Here is a 15,708-nt window from a genome sequence, read left to right as displayed (position 1 = left end):
AGTATTCCCACACCTGCCAGAATCAGAACAGCTCCCAATCCTACTGGGAGAGGTGGGAGAGAACTCAACTGAGCTGGCAGCAGAGTATGTGATCTCCCTGAGAGGGAGTTTCGCTAAACTTTTTATAAACGTTTTGTTAATTCTTATTGCTTTGGCAACATTGCAAGTCATTTGTCTCCCTAACACAGCCCCCCAGCATGGAGACACAGAGAGCTCTGCAGGAGCCCCTGGCCAGGAGGGGTCATGTGTCACATTCCACACACCTAGCACTCTGGGTAAGAGCGTAGCAATCAGACCAAGGGTCTACCCCACCCCGTGGACGTGCCGCCTGCTCCAGAGAGTCACGCTGGGACAGGATCCTAGAGGATTTCCTAAAGCAGGGACACAGGGATAGCCCTGGTCCTGGAGGAGCTCTGGCATGAGAGCAACAGGACTGGTGGATTACAGGAGCTCTTAGAGAAGCCGGTACAGACAACAGGCCAGTGTTTCTCCTCTCGCCTCCCTCTCTGTGCCTTTAACTCTCTCTCTGCCCCGGCATCACGCTCAGACATCCTTCCGTCTTTGAAAAGAGGATGTTGCACAACAGCTCAGGACCACGTCAACACAGTCAGACTTTGGACATGAAGTCACCGATAACACTTCACCACAATTTGGAAATAACGGAGTGCAGTGAGAGCTGGCTTCCTCTCACCAGCAGTGCACATGTGGCCGAGCGCTGCAGACCTCACACAGCCCAGCTCCTCTCCTGCGCTGCACAAACCACAGGCCCCACACTAGCACAGAAGAGCCAGAGTGAGCACACACACACACACTGCATCGCCCAGCCAATCACAGCACGCACGCCCACACACACACTGCATCGCCCAGCCAATCACAGCACCCACGTACACACACACACTGCATCGCCCAGCCAATCACAGCACCCACGCACACACACACACACACTGCCTCGCCCAGCCAATCACAGCACGCACGCGCACACACACACACACTGCATCGCCCAGCCAATCACAGCACGCACGCGCACACACACACTGCATCGCCCAGCCAATCACAGCACGCACGCGCACACACACACACTGCATCGCCCAGCCAATCACAGCACGCACGCGCACACACACACACACTGCATCGCCCAGCCAATCACAGCACGCACGCGCACACACACACACACTGCATCGCCCAGCCAATCACAGCACGCACGCACACACACACACACTGCATCGCCCAGCCAATCACAGCACGCACGCGCGCACACACACACACTGCATCGCCCAGCCAATCACAGCACGCACACACACACACACTGCATCGCCCAGCCAATCACAGCACCCACGCACACACATACTGCATCGCCCAGCCAATCACAGCACGCACGCGCACACACACACACACACACACACTGCCTCGCCCAGCCAATCACAGCACGCACGCGCACACACACACACTGCATCGCCCAGCCAATCACAGCACGCACACACACACAAACACTGCATCGCCCAGCCAATCACAGCACGCACGCGCACACACTGCATCGCCCAGCCAATCACAGCACGCACGCACACACACTGCATCGCCCAGCCAATCACAGCACGCACGCACACACACACACTGCATCGCCCAGCCAATCACAGCACGCACGCACACACACACACTGCATCGCCCAGCCAATCACAGCACACACACACACACACTGCATCGCCCAGCCAATCACAGCACGCACGCACACACACACACTGCATCGCCCAGCCAATCACAGCACGCACGCACACACACTGTATCGCCCAGCCAATCACAGCACGCACGCACACACACACACACTGCATCACCCAGCCAATCACAACACGCACGCACACACACACACTGCATCACCCAGCCAATCACAACACGCACGCACACACACACACTGCATCACCCAGCCAATCACAGCACACACACACTGCATCACCCCACCAATCACAGCACACACACACTGCATCACCCCACCAATCACAGCACACACACACACACTGCATCACCCCACCAATCACAGCACACACACACACACACTGCATCACCCCACCAATCACAGCACACACACACACACACTGCATCACCCCACCAATCACAGCACACACACACACACACTGCATCACCCCACCAATCACAACACACACACACACTGCATCACCCCACCAATCACAGCACACACACACAAACTGCATCACCCCACCAATCACAGCACACACACACACACACTGCATCACCCCACCAATCACAGCACACACACACACAAACTGCATCACCCCACCAATCACAGCACACACACACACAAACTGCATCACCCCACCAATCACAGCACACACACACTGCATCACCCCACCAATCACAGCACACACACACACTGCATCACCCCACCAATCACAGCACACACACACACTGCATCACCCCACCAATCACAGCACACACACTGCATCACCCCACCAATCACAGCACACACACTGCATCACCCCACCAATCACAGCACACACACACACACTGCATCACCCCACCAATCACAGCACACACACACACACTGCATCACCCCACCAATCACAGCACACACACACACACTGCATCACCCCACCAATCACAGCACGCACACACACTGCATCACCCCACCAATCACAGCACGCACACACACACACTGCATCACCCCACCAATCACAGCACGCACACACACACACTGCATCACCCCACCAATCACAGCACGCACACACACACACTGCATCACCCCACCAATCACAGCACGCACACACACACACTGCATCACCCCACCAATCACAGCACACACACACACTGCATCACCCCACCAATCACAGCACACACACACACTGCATCACCCCACCAATCACAGCACACACACACACACTGCATCACCCCACCAATCACAGCACACACACACACACACTGCATCACCCCACCAATCACAGCACACACACACACACACTGCATCACCCCACCAATCACAGCACACACACACACACACTGCATCACCCCACCAATCACAGCACACACACACACACTGCATCACCCCACCAATCACAGCACGCACACACACTGCATCACCCCACCAATCACAGCACACACACACACACACTGCATCACCCCACCAATCACAGCACACACACACACACTGCATCACCCCACCAATCACAGCACACACACACACACTGCATCACCCCACCAATCACAGCACACACACACACACTGCATCACCCCACCAATCACAGCACACACACACACACTGCATCACCCCACCAATCACAGCACACACACACACTGCATCACCCCACCAATCACAGCACACACACACACACACACTGCATCACCCCACCAATCACAGCACACACACACACACACTGCATCACCCCACCAATCACAGCACACACACACACTGCATCACCCCACCAATCACAGCACACACACACACACTGCATCACCCCACCAATCACAGCACACACACACACACACTGCATCACCCCACCAATCACAGCACACACACACACTGCATCACCCCACCAATCACAGCACACACACACACACTGCATCACCCCACCAATCACAGCACACACACACACTGCATCACCCCACCAATCACAGCACACACACACACTGCATCACCCCACCAATCACAGCACACACACACACTGCATCACCCCACCAATCACAGCACACACACACACTGCATCACCCCACCAATCACAGCACACACACACACACACTGCATCACCCCACCAATCACAGCACACACACACACTGCATCACCCCACCAATCACAGCACACACACACACACTGCATCACCCCACCAATCACAGCACACACACACACACTGCATCACCCCACCAATCACAGCACACACACACACACACACTGCATCACCCCACCAATCACAGCACACACACACACACACTGCATCACCCCACCAATCACAGCACACACACACACACACTGCATCACCCCACCAATCACAGCACACACACACACACACTGCATCACCCCACCAATCACAGCACACACACACACTGCATCACCCCACCAATCACAGCACACACACACACACACTGCATCACCCCACCAATCACAGCACACACACACACTGCATCACCCCACCAATCACAGCACACACACACACTGCATCACCCCACCAATCACAGCACACACACACACTGCATCACCCCACCAATCACAGCACACACACACACTGCATCACCCCACCAATCACAGCACACACACACACTGCATCACCCCACCAATCACAGCACACACACACACTGCATCACCCCACCAATCACAGCACACACACACACTGCATCACCCCACCAATCACAGCACACACACACACTGCATCACCCCACCAATCACAGCACACACACACACACTGCATCACCCCACCAATCACAGCACACACACACACACACACTGCATCACCCCACCAATCACAGCACACACACACACACACTGCATCACCCCACCAATCACAGCACACACACACACACACTGCATCACCCCACCAATCACAGCACACACACACACTGCATCAACCCACGAATCACAGCACACACACACACACTGCATCAACCCACGAATCACAGCACACACACACACTGCATCAACCCACGAATCACAGCACACACACACACACTGCATCAACCCACGAATCACAGCACACACACACACACTGCATCAACCCACGAATCACAGCACACACACACACACTGCATCAACCCACGAATCACAGCACACACACACACACTGCATCAACCCACGAATCACAGCACACACACACACACTGCATCACCCCACCAATCACAGCACACACACACACACACTGCATCACCCCACCAATCACGGCGCACACACACACACACTGCATCACCCCACCAATCACAGCACACACACACACACACTGCATCACCCCACCAATCACAGCACACACACACACACACTGCATCACCCCACCAATCACGGCGCACGCACACACACACACACACACACACACACACACACTGCATCACCCCACCAATCACGGCGCACGCACCACATCACACCATCCCATCACATTGTCATTCTACTCCAGGCACAAATCCATTAGAGAACAACAAGTCCAGCTTTGCCACAAAAACAATATAAAGGCAGCCTTGTGCAATCCAAGGTCATGTTCGCATTCCAGCACCGCTGCCTCCAGGCTGCACTGCGCCAGCTCTTTCCACTCGGAGTGCCTTTAGAAAAGCCGGCACCACGCCACTCCGATCGGCCAGGAGAGGCCACACCACTGCAGCCCAGGGCGAGCGCGTCACCTCTGCGTGTATCAGGGCTTGAGATTCAGGGTCGAAAATGAGGAGGAATCCCCCTTTTCCACAGCTCATGGGGGGATTTCAGCGTCACGGGCAGGAACAATAGTAGACCAATGAAACGAGTGTATCGAAATAATTATTACACAACACGAGCTTCATTGTAAATACTGTCCTACCTTGTTGCCAATCTGTCTTTCACTCCCCTCCATTGAAGGTACAAGAACCTAACTTCTTAAGAAGAATGCTTGTTTTTTTTCTCTTCCTCATCAAGTAACCCATGCTTTGCGCGTTGGTAAAGGCAGGCTTTCATGTTTGACCATCAAACGGTTTGTCTCCTTTAAAGCCGTTGCCAGGATGGACTAATATCTCTCCCAGTGCATCTTTAGTACAGTGAACCACAGGCCGGACTGTGGAGAAGCCCGTCTTCCTTTTGAAAACGCTTTGCGAGTGCTTTAATGATCTGCGAACAACTGACCCTGCACTCTGAGTTGACAACCACCTCACTGTATGCGGTGAACTCTAGTATTGGCTCCTCCAGGTGTATCTGCAGATCACGAAGCTTGTTGCTTCTTACTTCTTACTTGCCAAGTCTTGCCAGACCCTTTTCAATGGTTCAACAGGTCAGGCTGCATCACCTGCAGCAGGGCCAAGCTGTGCAGTACAATCCGGTTCATTCTGAACTGAATTAGTCCCTGAAATTTTGAACCACTCCTTGGCGGCCATTATAATTTTTTCACCTCACTAGTTGCTTCATGCTCAAAGGTTTCTACCCTCCCATCTGCAATTTCAGAGTTTTTTAAAAACTTTGTTTTCACCTTTTTTTACCTTATGTAGGTAATGAGCTGCTTACTGTCACTTACATCAGGGGACTCATCCAATATTAAAGAAAACACAGGCCGCCGTATGGAGAAGTCATCTAAGAGTGTGCTTGCAATAGCCTGGTGCGTTTCTGACAACCCTTTGCCATCCAGATCGTCTCCACAGTTTGATCCCTCAATCTTAAGATGTCTTAACGAAGGACACCTCAATTTCCCTTCGGGATCAATAAAGTCTTATCTATCTATTCCATTTCCCCCATGAATCTCACGAGTTCCCCAAAAATGTAAATTGGCTACCTCAGTCTCTGCAACAAAGGACGTTTAACCCTTTTCTTGCCACGCGATTGTGCAGCTTCGATTGCACCAACTGCAGCACTGTTATCTGATTGTGCCTCGCGCTCAGTTACAAGCTCAGTTACAAGCAACTGCAGTCAAGCGTCTAATTAATGCAGTCGATTTTTTTTTTAACACCAACCAGGAAACATCACACTACTGAACATGTTGCAAACTGAGCAGCTCATTCCTCTGTCTTTCGTGTCGAGCCACGGGTATGTTTTCAGCCACGTTCCCTGAAGCTCATCTCCGAGCGCTTTTCCCCCTGCCGTTTCTTTTGTCAGTCTCATCACCGTTATTGCATTTTTCCAAGCTCGGGGGCAGTTTTTTCTTGAGAGCTCGTCTTCTTCCGAAATAGACTTTATTTTCGGCCAACACTCCCATTTCTGATCAAATTAGTCAGCTAGATTTTGAAGCTTTTGCGCTGAACGGACGTTAACCGATTCCGAATCAAAATCAACCCATTTTCCACTGCTATTCGTCCGCCTATAACGAATGCGAGATGCGCAAAGCGACCACACAGATATTGTAACGTCACCGAATCCTGCAGGAGTGCCGTGCAAAATGCTGGGAAACCTCAGTCCTTCAGTTCAATACGCGTGGATTGATTTAGGCTCATTCGACGTGGGAGACAGCTTGCCAATAAATGTGTGTGGAAAATTCCCGCATTATAAATGCAGGAATAACTAAAATTGTGCTGCACACCCGCGCCGAAATTCAAGCCCTGGTTTATAACAATCACCATTCAATCAGCCTGATGGAGCCAGCGTGTCCAGGCAGGACTCCACTCGTGCTGCAGGTGTGGCTCTTGAGCAAATACTCCCCAGCCTGCTCTCTCTCTCTCATCATCGCAAACATCCGGGTGACGGGACATTTCTCACCCGGCGATCAACAGCTCTGGCCGAGGTGGAAAATAGGCTCAATGCGAATGTAGATGTGACACACAGCAACAGTGGTGGAATGGTAATAATGACTTCCACTACAGCTACTACTGGAACCCTGGACGTCCACTCAGAGGCACTCAACACAGGGCCTGGTCCAGCCAGCAGCTCAGCTGCTACACTCATCCTTCTAATTACCCAGTAAGCAATTAAGGAGCTGACAGGAGCATACTGGACAGGGATGTGTCGGTGCTCCTCCCTCTATCCGGCTCAAGTCTCTTTGACCCAATTCCCAGGAAGTGGACGAATTCCACGCACGCACGTACACACACACACGGAATCCCAGCATCCAGAGCGCAGGCCCCGCCTCGTGATCACCTGCTTCACCTTGCTGCATGCGCAACAGCAATAAAGGAGGACGCGCGGCTCAACAAACGCACAGACTCCATCGGCGGACGGGCCCCCCGCCCAATCACAGCGCCCCCTCCTGTCAGGCACAGACGAGCCGCGCTCAGAACCCAGGCTGAGAAGCGCAGTCCAGCACAAGGGGCTGCCTTTCAGACAAGTGTGAGACTGTGGCCTTAACAGCCCAATACTGGCCTCAACAGTTCAAGTAGGTGGCTGCAGTAGGTCAGGTGGGTCAGCTGCATCAGGCTGCAAAGGAACAAGTAATAGGTTTATTCCATGCTGAAAAGAGGAGAAAGAACACCCAACGTTTCGGCCGTGGAGCCTTCTTCGGGTGTGAGAAAGACAGGGCAGTAACCAAAGGTAATGTAGCGGGAGAACAAAAGCTGGGAGAGAGGAGGAGCGAGGGGCAGGAGCAGGGCTCCTGGCCAATCAGGAGGTGTGAGGTCAGGATGGGCGAAGAGAGGGGTGAAATGAAACCTACAGTGAATAGAGAGAATTTAGAAGAAAAGTAGTTGTCGCAGCTACATCATGCTACAACGCTGCGTTTCTTTTCAGCAGGGAACAAACCTTTACTTGCTCCTTTACTGCCCTCGACGTCTAAATGCAGCCACGTCCCCCCTGCAGGAGCAGAGTCCTGCGCGCGGCGTGGGAAAGGGGCACCCTGGAGGTGACCCCCGTCTGTGCTGCTACATGCCAGGACAGAAGGGGGCGCTGTGGTTCGGCTGTGTGTCTCCCCCCCGCGAAGACGCTCGTGCCTACCTGCAGCTCGTTGGCGAGGCGCGGCGAGACCTCGATGCCCAGCTGCTCCAGCCGCCGGTCTCTGTAGCGCCCGTACTGGGTGTACCCCGCGTACCCGCCGCCCGACGCCAGGAGCACGTACAGGGGCCGCACGCGCGCCCCCAGCGACAGCGAGGCGGCGTGCAGGCGGCGCCCCCCTGCAGGAAACACACGGAGCTCGCTTTCACATGTGCCCGAGACCCAGCAGCAGCCCCCCGGCACGCGGCAGCCTGAGCCGTTCCAGGTTTACCGCGAGCTGCTGGGCCTATGTCCAGGCTGTATGGGTTAAATGGGAATTTCATACCTTTTAACTCTGTGTGTGTTCATATACTGAGCATCAAAGAAATCTATCCCATAGCTACAAATGCTCAACGTTATTAGGCAAATAATCTTTTTGTGGAGCAAGTGTTGTGGATCAGACCCAAGATGCTCGTGGACGTCTCCCCAGCCCCAGGGCAGAGACAGAGGAGCAGCTCTGCGGGCTCCTGTCCCGCTGCCCCCTGCAGCCCGTTCACCAGTCAGCCCAGCGCGTCCAACTGGCAGGCAGGGCGTCCCCAGTGCAGCGTGGACACGCGCTGTCCAGCAGTCACCCCGAGACGAGCCCGCAAGAAGGTCCCAAGACCCTAGCAGAGTGGCGCCCTGCGGTCCGGCTGTCATCAAGCCCCAGCAGTGCAGCCTACTGGCCACTGGACTCTCCTGCCCTGACCGATAATGTTCAGGACCTGCATACTGTTTAAAAACAAACATGTGCATCGAGAGAGATGTTCCTTTTGATGCTCAGTATACTAATTCACCCAGAAACCTCACCTCTGTGTCAGCTCTTGGTAAGTCCTGGAGTGGATCAGACTGACGTACACTGATCTCAATGACTGAATTAAAACCTCAAAGTCAAACTAATTTGTACACAATTTATTAAGATAAGATCACTTTATTGGCCACATGCAATTTCTTGTATTAGGAATTTGTCTTTTCGCAGATCCCAGCTTGCTCTCCATGAGACACACAGACAGGGAGAGAAGCTGGGGGTCAGAGTGCAGGGTCAGCCATTGTACAGCGCCCCTGGAGCAGGTGGGGTTAAGGGCCTTGCTCAGGGGCCCAACGGAGTAGGATTCCTCTGCCGGCCATAGGATACGAACTGGCAGCCTTCCAGCCATTACATTAGATGATTTTTAATACTTGTGAAGTAGAGGGATTTGTATCATTTTTTATAAAGACTGCAGAGTGAACCTAGGCCACTGGCACACAGGGAAGTTTTAATCAACCTGTAAAATACAGCTCTGCCACCTATGGGCTGTTCTGAGGAACTACAACAGTAAATGCATACCGTGCCAGACAGGCACAGGAGACCTTAATAATATTAATAATTCCTTATGCTTACATAGCGCTTTTCTGGACACTCCACTCAAAGCACTTTACAGGTAATGGGGATCCCCTCCACCACCACCAGTGTGCAGCCCCACCTGGGTGATGCACCAGTCCGGTCCCCACACACCAGCTCTCAGTGGGGAGGAGAGCAGAGTGATGAAGCCAGTTCAGAAATGGGGGTTATTAGGAGGCCAAGACCAGGGGGAAATTTGGCCAGGACGCCGGGGTTACACCCCTATTCTTTTCAAGAAACACCCTGGGATTTTTAAGAGAGTCAGGACCTCAGTTTTACGTCTCATCCGTAGGACGGCACCTTTTTGCAGTCTAGTGTCCCCGTCACTATACTGGGGCATTAGGACCCACACAGACTGCAGGCTGAGCGCCCCCTACTGGTCCCATTAACACCTCTTCCAGCGACAACTGTAGCGTTCATGCTGTGGCAGGGGGGCTGGGATGTGCGTCGTCGCCCCCTGCTGGACTAGACAGACAGACAACAAGGGGCTGACACTTACCGCCAGACAGTCCGCGCGCTGGTCCCCTCTGTCCCCATCCGATCACACTGAGAGAGAGAGAGAGAGAGAGAGAGAGAGAGAGAGAGAGAGAGAGAGCAGAGTCAGTCCGAGAGTCCACTGCACACTGACCAAGGGACAGCAGGGCCGGGCGCCGGACAGGTGACCACATGAACACACATCTAACCAGGGGGACCCAGAGATTAATGGGTCCCCCTCCATACTTGTAGCCCCCAGGGGGAGACACACTTCGGAGCCCCACACGTCTCCCCAGGAGTGTGGCGCCCATGTCAGCACCTTCCTAACGGGGAGCCTGCTGTCTGATCGGTGAGGGGGCAGCAGTGAACACACCGACACTACCTGCTAACGGACAGGAGGCAGTCAGGGGTCACAGGCGTGTGGGTACACTCTCAACACGACAGCCGACACTGCCAACCACACCAGACATTTGGACTCGGTGGCAACACCAGGGCCAAAGTTCACCGTCCTTATCGACAACAGGATCCGCAGCTAGCGGCCGTGTGAGTGGCGTCACTGCCACCGCAAGCGAGCGACGTGTCCCGCCCCGCGCCCCCGGCCTCAAAGTGCGCCTGGAACCCGTTCAGAGCGACACGGTGTCCGCGTCCTCCCCGGCGGCGCCCCGACCCGCCTCTCTTGCCCAGGTGGTGAGATGAAACACCGGCGCCGGGGCACGTTATTCGGATACAACACTCGCACCCGCCCACCGCAGCGTGTCTGCTGTGCGTCTCAATCCTGTGTGAAATACGAACTGCTCCCTGACCCTGCAAGAGGAGGGAACGTTATCCCAGTACGGCTCCTCCAGCCACTGTCCGCTTGTGTAAACGTAAGAACCCCAAGCACACGCTTTTCCCTTCAGCTGCTTTCGGGGTCTACGAGGAGTTTAAGATGAAATACAAGCCATCCCTTGTTACCTGCTCCTGCGGCACAAAGTCCCCGCAGACACCTTCAACAAGGACGCCGCCATCTTTTCCAAACCAGCCTGCCCACGGTCAGCCAATCAGCGCCTCCCCTGCGCGTTTCGTCACTGAGGATGCGTGGCCGCTGGCCAATGAGCGATAAACACGGACACGCGGACAGTGCTAATTGCGTGTCGCTGTAACAACACTCACTGTGCTTCGAGGCTGTTACCCCAAAAGGCTTTAACGGGTTTAACGAGATTACTCTGCTAACCGGGTAATTTTAATAAACAAGTTGGCAAAAGTCTAGATACTCGGTTTCACGAAGCAAGATTAAACTGCACCCTGTTAGATGATTATAGCAATATATCCTCATCTCGTCACCTGCTCCGGGGCAGGTGCAGTCATACGATTCACAGACCAGTCAGTCCGCTGCAAAAAACCGAGGCCAGATTCCTTCAGGGATCCGGCTGATATGAGAGCTTACTGAAGAGAATGAAAGAAGAGTGAAGGCCTAAACCCTTTACAGTTCGCTGATCATTTGTATTCGATATTTGTTTTCCTTGTGACTGGTGTATTTTTTTTTACTGTTGCCGACCCGAAGCGCTTCAGGGGAGCGACAGTGTTTCCTGCAGGGAGGAAAATGCTGTTCGCATTGAAATTGTTTCTGCGTCCATTCGTGACGATTCCAGGCCGTACATTAGTAAATACCATAGAAAGGGCTTCATAAAGTAGCTGGTAATATTCTCATATACAATTCTGTCCACTGTAAATGTAGCTTCTGTTCCCTACTGCCATGCACCTTGAGCTACACCTCTCTGGCAGAAGTTCCTCAGATGACAGGTGCTCTGGACTGCTCAGACATCCCCATTACAGCCCCCACAGGGCCAAACGAGGCTGATAGTTTTCTCAACAGAAAATCAATTCACAGCATCAATGTGCAGTTAAAAAAATAATTTAAAAATAAAATTGTTAGTCTTTCCGAGTCTAAAAATATGAACATTGATTACACAAAAGACGATACAAATTATTGTCATTCCCATCAGAAGAGGTTTTTAGACGCTATGTGCCTACAATGGGTGTCACCTAAGACGCAGGCGTTCATAATGCACAGTTTCCATCAGCCCACTGTTTCCTGTGGTAGGGATCACGTGATCTATGACGCAACACGGACGTGACTCTGTCCGGGCGGGGGCCCCCGCACAGCCAGGCCAGGTGACAGCCCTGTTGCCTGTGCTGTGCTGCTCAGCACTGCCACCCTCAGGAAGGAGAGAGATCCTGCACTCCACCTGTGTGCTGTGATGACCTTCTCCCATACATCTGGATCAGCCGGGTGGCAGAGCAGAGAGGCGCACCAGAGCTGAACACCCTTCTAGTGACGCAGCCCACTCTTTTTTAGGATGTGTTTGTTTTTCTCATTTCTTCTGGCTTCATTTTCCCCCCAGTTATAATTAGGTCACTTTTGTACCTGGCTTAAGGCTTTCTGCAACCTGGGAGGAGTCTCACCTCAACTACTTGATGCCCAGAACAGAACGTGTTGGGGAAAAGACAACAGCCCAGTAAAGGACTGCTAATGACGATGGCTCCTGCTCCAGTCTCACCACCTGGATGATGCGACGGCAGCCATAGTGCGCCAGTCCGCTCCCCACACACCAGCTCTCAGTGGGCAGGAGAGCAGAGTGATGAAGCCAGTTCAGAGATGGGGATTATTAGGAGGCCATGACTGGTAAAGGCCAGGGGGAAATTTGGCTAGGAGGCCAGGGTTACACCCCTACTCTTTTTTCAAGAAACGCCCTGGGATTTTTAATGACCACAGAGAGTCAGGACCTCGGTTTTACATCTCATCCGAAGGACGGCGCCTGTTTACAGTATAGTGTCCCCGTCACTATACTGGAGCATTAGGACCCACATGGACCGCAGGGTGAGCGCCCCCTGCTGGCCCCACTAACACCTCTTCCAGCAGCAGCCTTAGCTTTCCCAGGAGTCTCCCCTCCAGGTACTGGCCAGGCTCACACTGCTGGGCTTCAGTGGGCTGCCAGCTGTGAGTTGCAGAGTGATATGGCCGCTGGTGCTAGTGCACCACTCTGTGCTGTACAGCAGCCCTGTGGATGATATTGCTGTACTGGGCGCTGTGACAGTCAGCTACGTCAGCATCAGGACAATACTGTACACCTGCACAACGGCGTCAAGAGGAGCAGCTCTTCAATGCTGTACTAATGTCGAAAATGCCTGTTTTATCATCGCACACTTTATCGCGCCGTTCCTTGCCAGGCGTCTTCTTTGGCTTCAGCTGATTTAAACCTGATAGCTGTTTTATTTTCCAGAAAGAGTAATTCATGGTCACTGGATGAAGACGCTCGTTCTGTCGCCGCCGCCGGCTCTGATGAAGGATTTGACGCTCCTTTCTCCCTTGCGGCGTGAACGCGCAGTTAGCGTGTCTGAAGTGCGGCGTGAACGCGCAATTGCCATTAGCTTGTCTGAAGTGCGGCGTGAACGCGCAATTGCCATTAGCTTGTCTGAAGTGCGGCGTGAACGCGCAGTTAGCTCGTCTGAAGTGCGGCGTGAACGCGCAGTTCCTCATATTGTTAAAACCTGAATCGCTTTAACCAGAAAACTGAAACCAGAGAAACTCAGTTATCTGGTTATTGCAATCCTGCTAAACTGAGAAAAGCCTTAATTAGATAAACGTGCTTCGTGAAACAGCCCGCGAGCATTCAGAACAACACGCGGATTTAGCACTGCAGAACAGAGGTGTCAGCCGGCGAAGAGTCATTATTCCCCATCAGTCAGCATCCTGAAGTGCGCCGCGCTGGGCTGTCCGGCCGCCCTTCCGGGACGAGTCTGGGCTCGGCGCTCTGGAAGAGGCACCGCTGGTAAACACGTGCACTTCTAAAACAAGATTTAGTCTGCAACTGTCTGACAAACTGCGTTTATACAGCACCTTTTATCCCATTTATCTTCCTGAGTTCCTGTGTCACCTTATTCCTGCTGAACAGGCAGTAATGTGGCGGGCAGATGTTTCTGTGTTTCAGCTCCTCGCCCGTGATTGCGATACCAGCTCCAGGCTAGGGGCCTCCGGGGTGCTTCCTTCTGGACTCACACAAACACGGAAAACCTCGCACTCTCATGAATACCAGCAGTGCTACAGAGAATGGGATCCGAGTGTTTTCTGTTCTAAATTGTATTCATTAAAAAGGGGGAAACAAAAGCAGTTCAGAAATCTATCGGTGTCCTCAGCGTTACTGTGCGTAACGCTTGGCTGATGTGTTACTGTGCATAGCTCTTGGCCGATGTGTTACTGTGCGTAGTTCTTGGCTGATGTGTTACTGTGCGTAGTTCTTGGCTGATGTGTTACTGTGCGTAACTCTTGGCTGATGTGTTACTGTGCGTAGTTCTTGGCCGATGTGTTACTGTGCGTAACTCTTGGCCGGTGTGTTACTGTGCGTAGGGCTTGGCTGATGTGTCACTGTGTGTAGCTCTTGGTTGGAATAACAGGCGTGGCACAACTTCGTATCTCGTGACTGATGATCTTTCTGTTTTTGTGGACATAATAGCATGGTTCAGTAAGGCCATACCCCTGAAGTCATCACCGTTTCATGATCGTAATTTTTACAGAGCCAATATTTCCCCATTAGATTACAATTAGATTATAAACATGTGGCTGCTTTGATTTCCAAGTGGACACGGGTGGGTCTGAAGTTGGAACGCATGCGTGCATAGTGCACAAAGCCGAGCTCTTTCAGAACCTCCGGTCCGGGTTGGCACGCGTTTCAAGAGTCGGCTCTCTGACAGATGTGACCCGGGTTGCAGTGGAACCGGAAATGTTTCCCATATGCACGCTCAAAAATCCTTTCTCGCAGAAAAACACCTTTTTCCTTGACTCCTGCAGCTCCGAGGAATTTCTCGAGGCGAGAGTGTTTTCGCAGACGCGCGCTCTGTGGTCGCAGGACGCCAGGCCGGTGTGACGCACGCGGTGAAGTCGCTCCCGGACAGCGGACGGGCTCGGAGAGACGCAGGTCGACAGCGGACAGCGGGCAGCGGACGGGCTCGGAGAGACGCAGGCGGACAGCGGACAGCGGACAGCGGACGGGCTCGGAGAGACGCAGGCGGACAGCGGACGGGCTCAGACGGACAGAGGGACTGGAACAAACTGCACCATGAGAACAGCGCTCATCGCCCTGATTCTCGTCGCGTGCTCGTGCCACACTGCAGGTACGCGTCTATAAGAGCGACGAGACTTCGCCTCCAGTTGGGTTTAACACTGAAGAAAACAAGCCGGCAGTCCGTAGATAATGAGGTAACCAGAGGTCATCATCAGTGCCAGCAGGAGTCTGTGCTCCGGCTGAGCCTTCATCGCCGAAGTGATCGGCAGAACTGGGGTTTA

The 15,708-nt window shown here is 53.3% G+C and overlaps 2 protein-coding genes across 3 annotated transcripts in view; one reads left to right on the top strand and one right to left on the bottom strand.

The window, feature by feature from the left end:
• The window catches only part of pisd (phosphatidylserine decarboxylase), a 32,474-nt gene extending 21,028 nt beyond the window's left edge, over positions 1–11,446 (bottom strand). The window contains exons 1-3 of the mRNA XM_088617893.1: positions 11,340–11,446; positions 10,411–10,457; positions 8,516–8,691 (exon numbers count right to left, since the gene is read on the bottom strand). Of these exons, the coding sequence (XP_088474019.1) occupies positions 8,516–8,691; positions 10,411–10,457; positions 11,340–11,392 (276 nt within the window). The 5' untranslated portion in view covers positions 11,393–11,446. The remainder of the gene's footprint in view (positions 1–8,515; positions 8,692–10,410; positions 10,458–11,339) is intronic.
• Positions 11,447–13,849: 2,403 nt separating this feature from the next.
• The window catches only part of sxph (saxiphilin), a 180,856-nt gene continuing 178,997 nt past the window's right edge, over positions 13,850–15,708 (top strand). The window contains exons 1-2 of one of the 2 annotated variants that reach the window (XM_088618662.1): positions 13,850–14,197; positions 15,214–15,536. In XM_088618662.1, coding sequence (XP_088474788.1) covers positions 15,482–15,536 — 55 coding nt within the window. In that variant the 5' untranslated portion in view covers positions 13,850–14,197; positions 15,214–15,481. Of the gene's footprint in view, positions 15,537–15,708 lie in introns of both variants that reach the window. The other variant, XM_088618663.1, reaches the window with a different exon arrangement.

Source organism: Lepisosteus platostomus, chromosome 24, assembly GCF_059453375.1.
Source record: "Lepisosteus platostomus isolate fLepPlt1 chromosome 24, fLepPlt1.hap1, whole genome shotgun sequence".
Classification (NCBI taxonomy): domain Eukaryota; kingdom Metazoa; phylum Chordata; class Actinopteri; order Semionotiformes; family Lepisosteidae; genus Lepisosteus; species Lepisosteus platostomus.
Note: the sequence above shows the minus strand (reverse complement) of the source record. Positions and strands in the feature narration are given on the sequence as shown.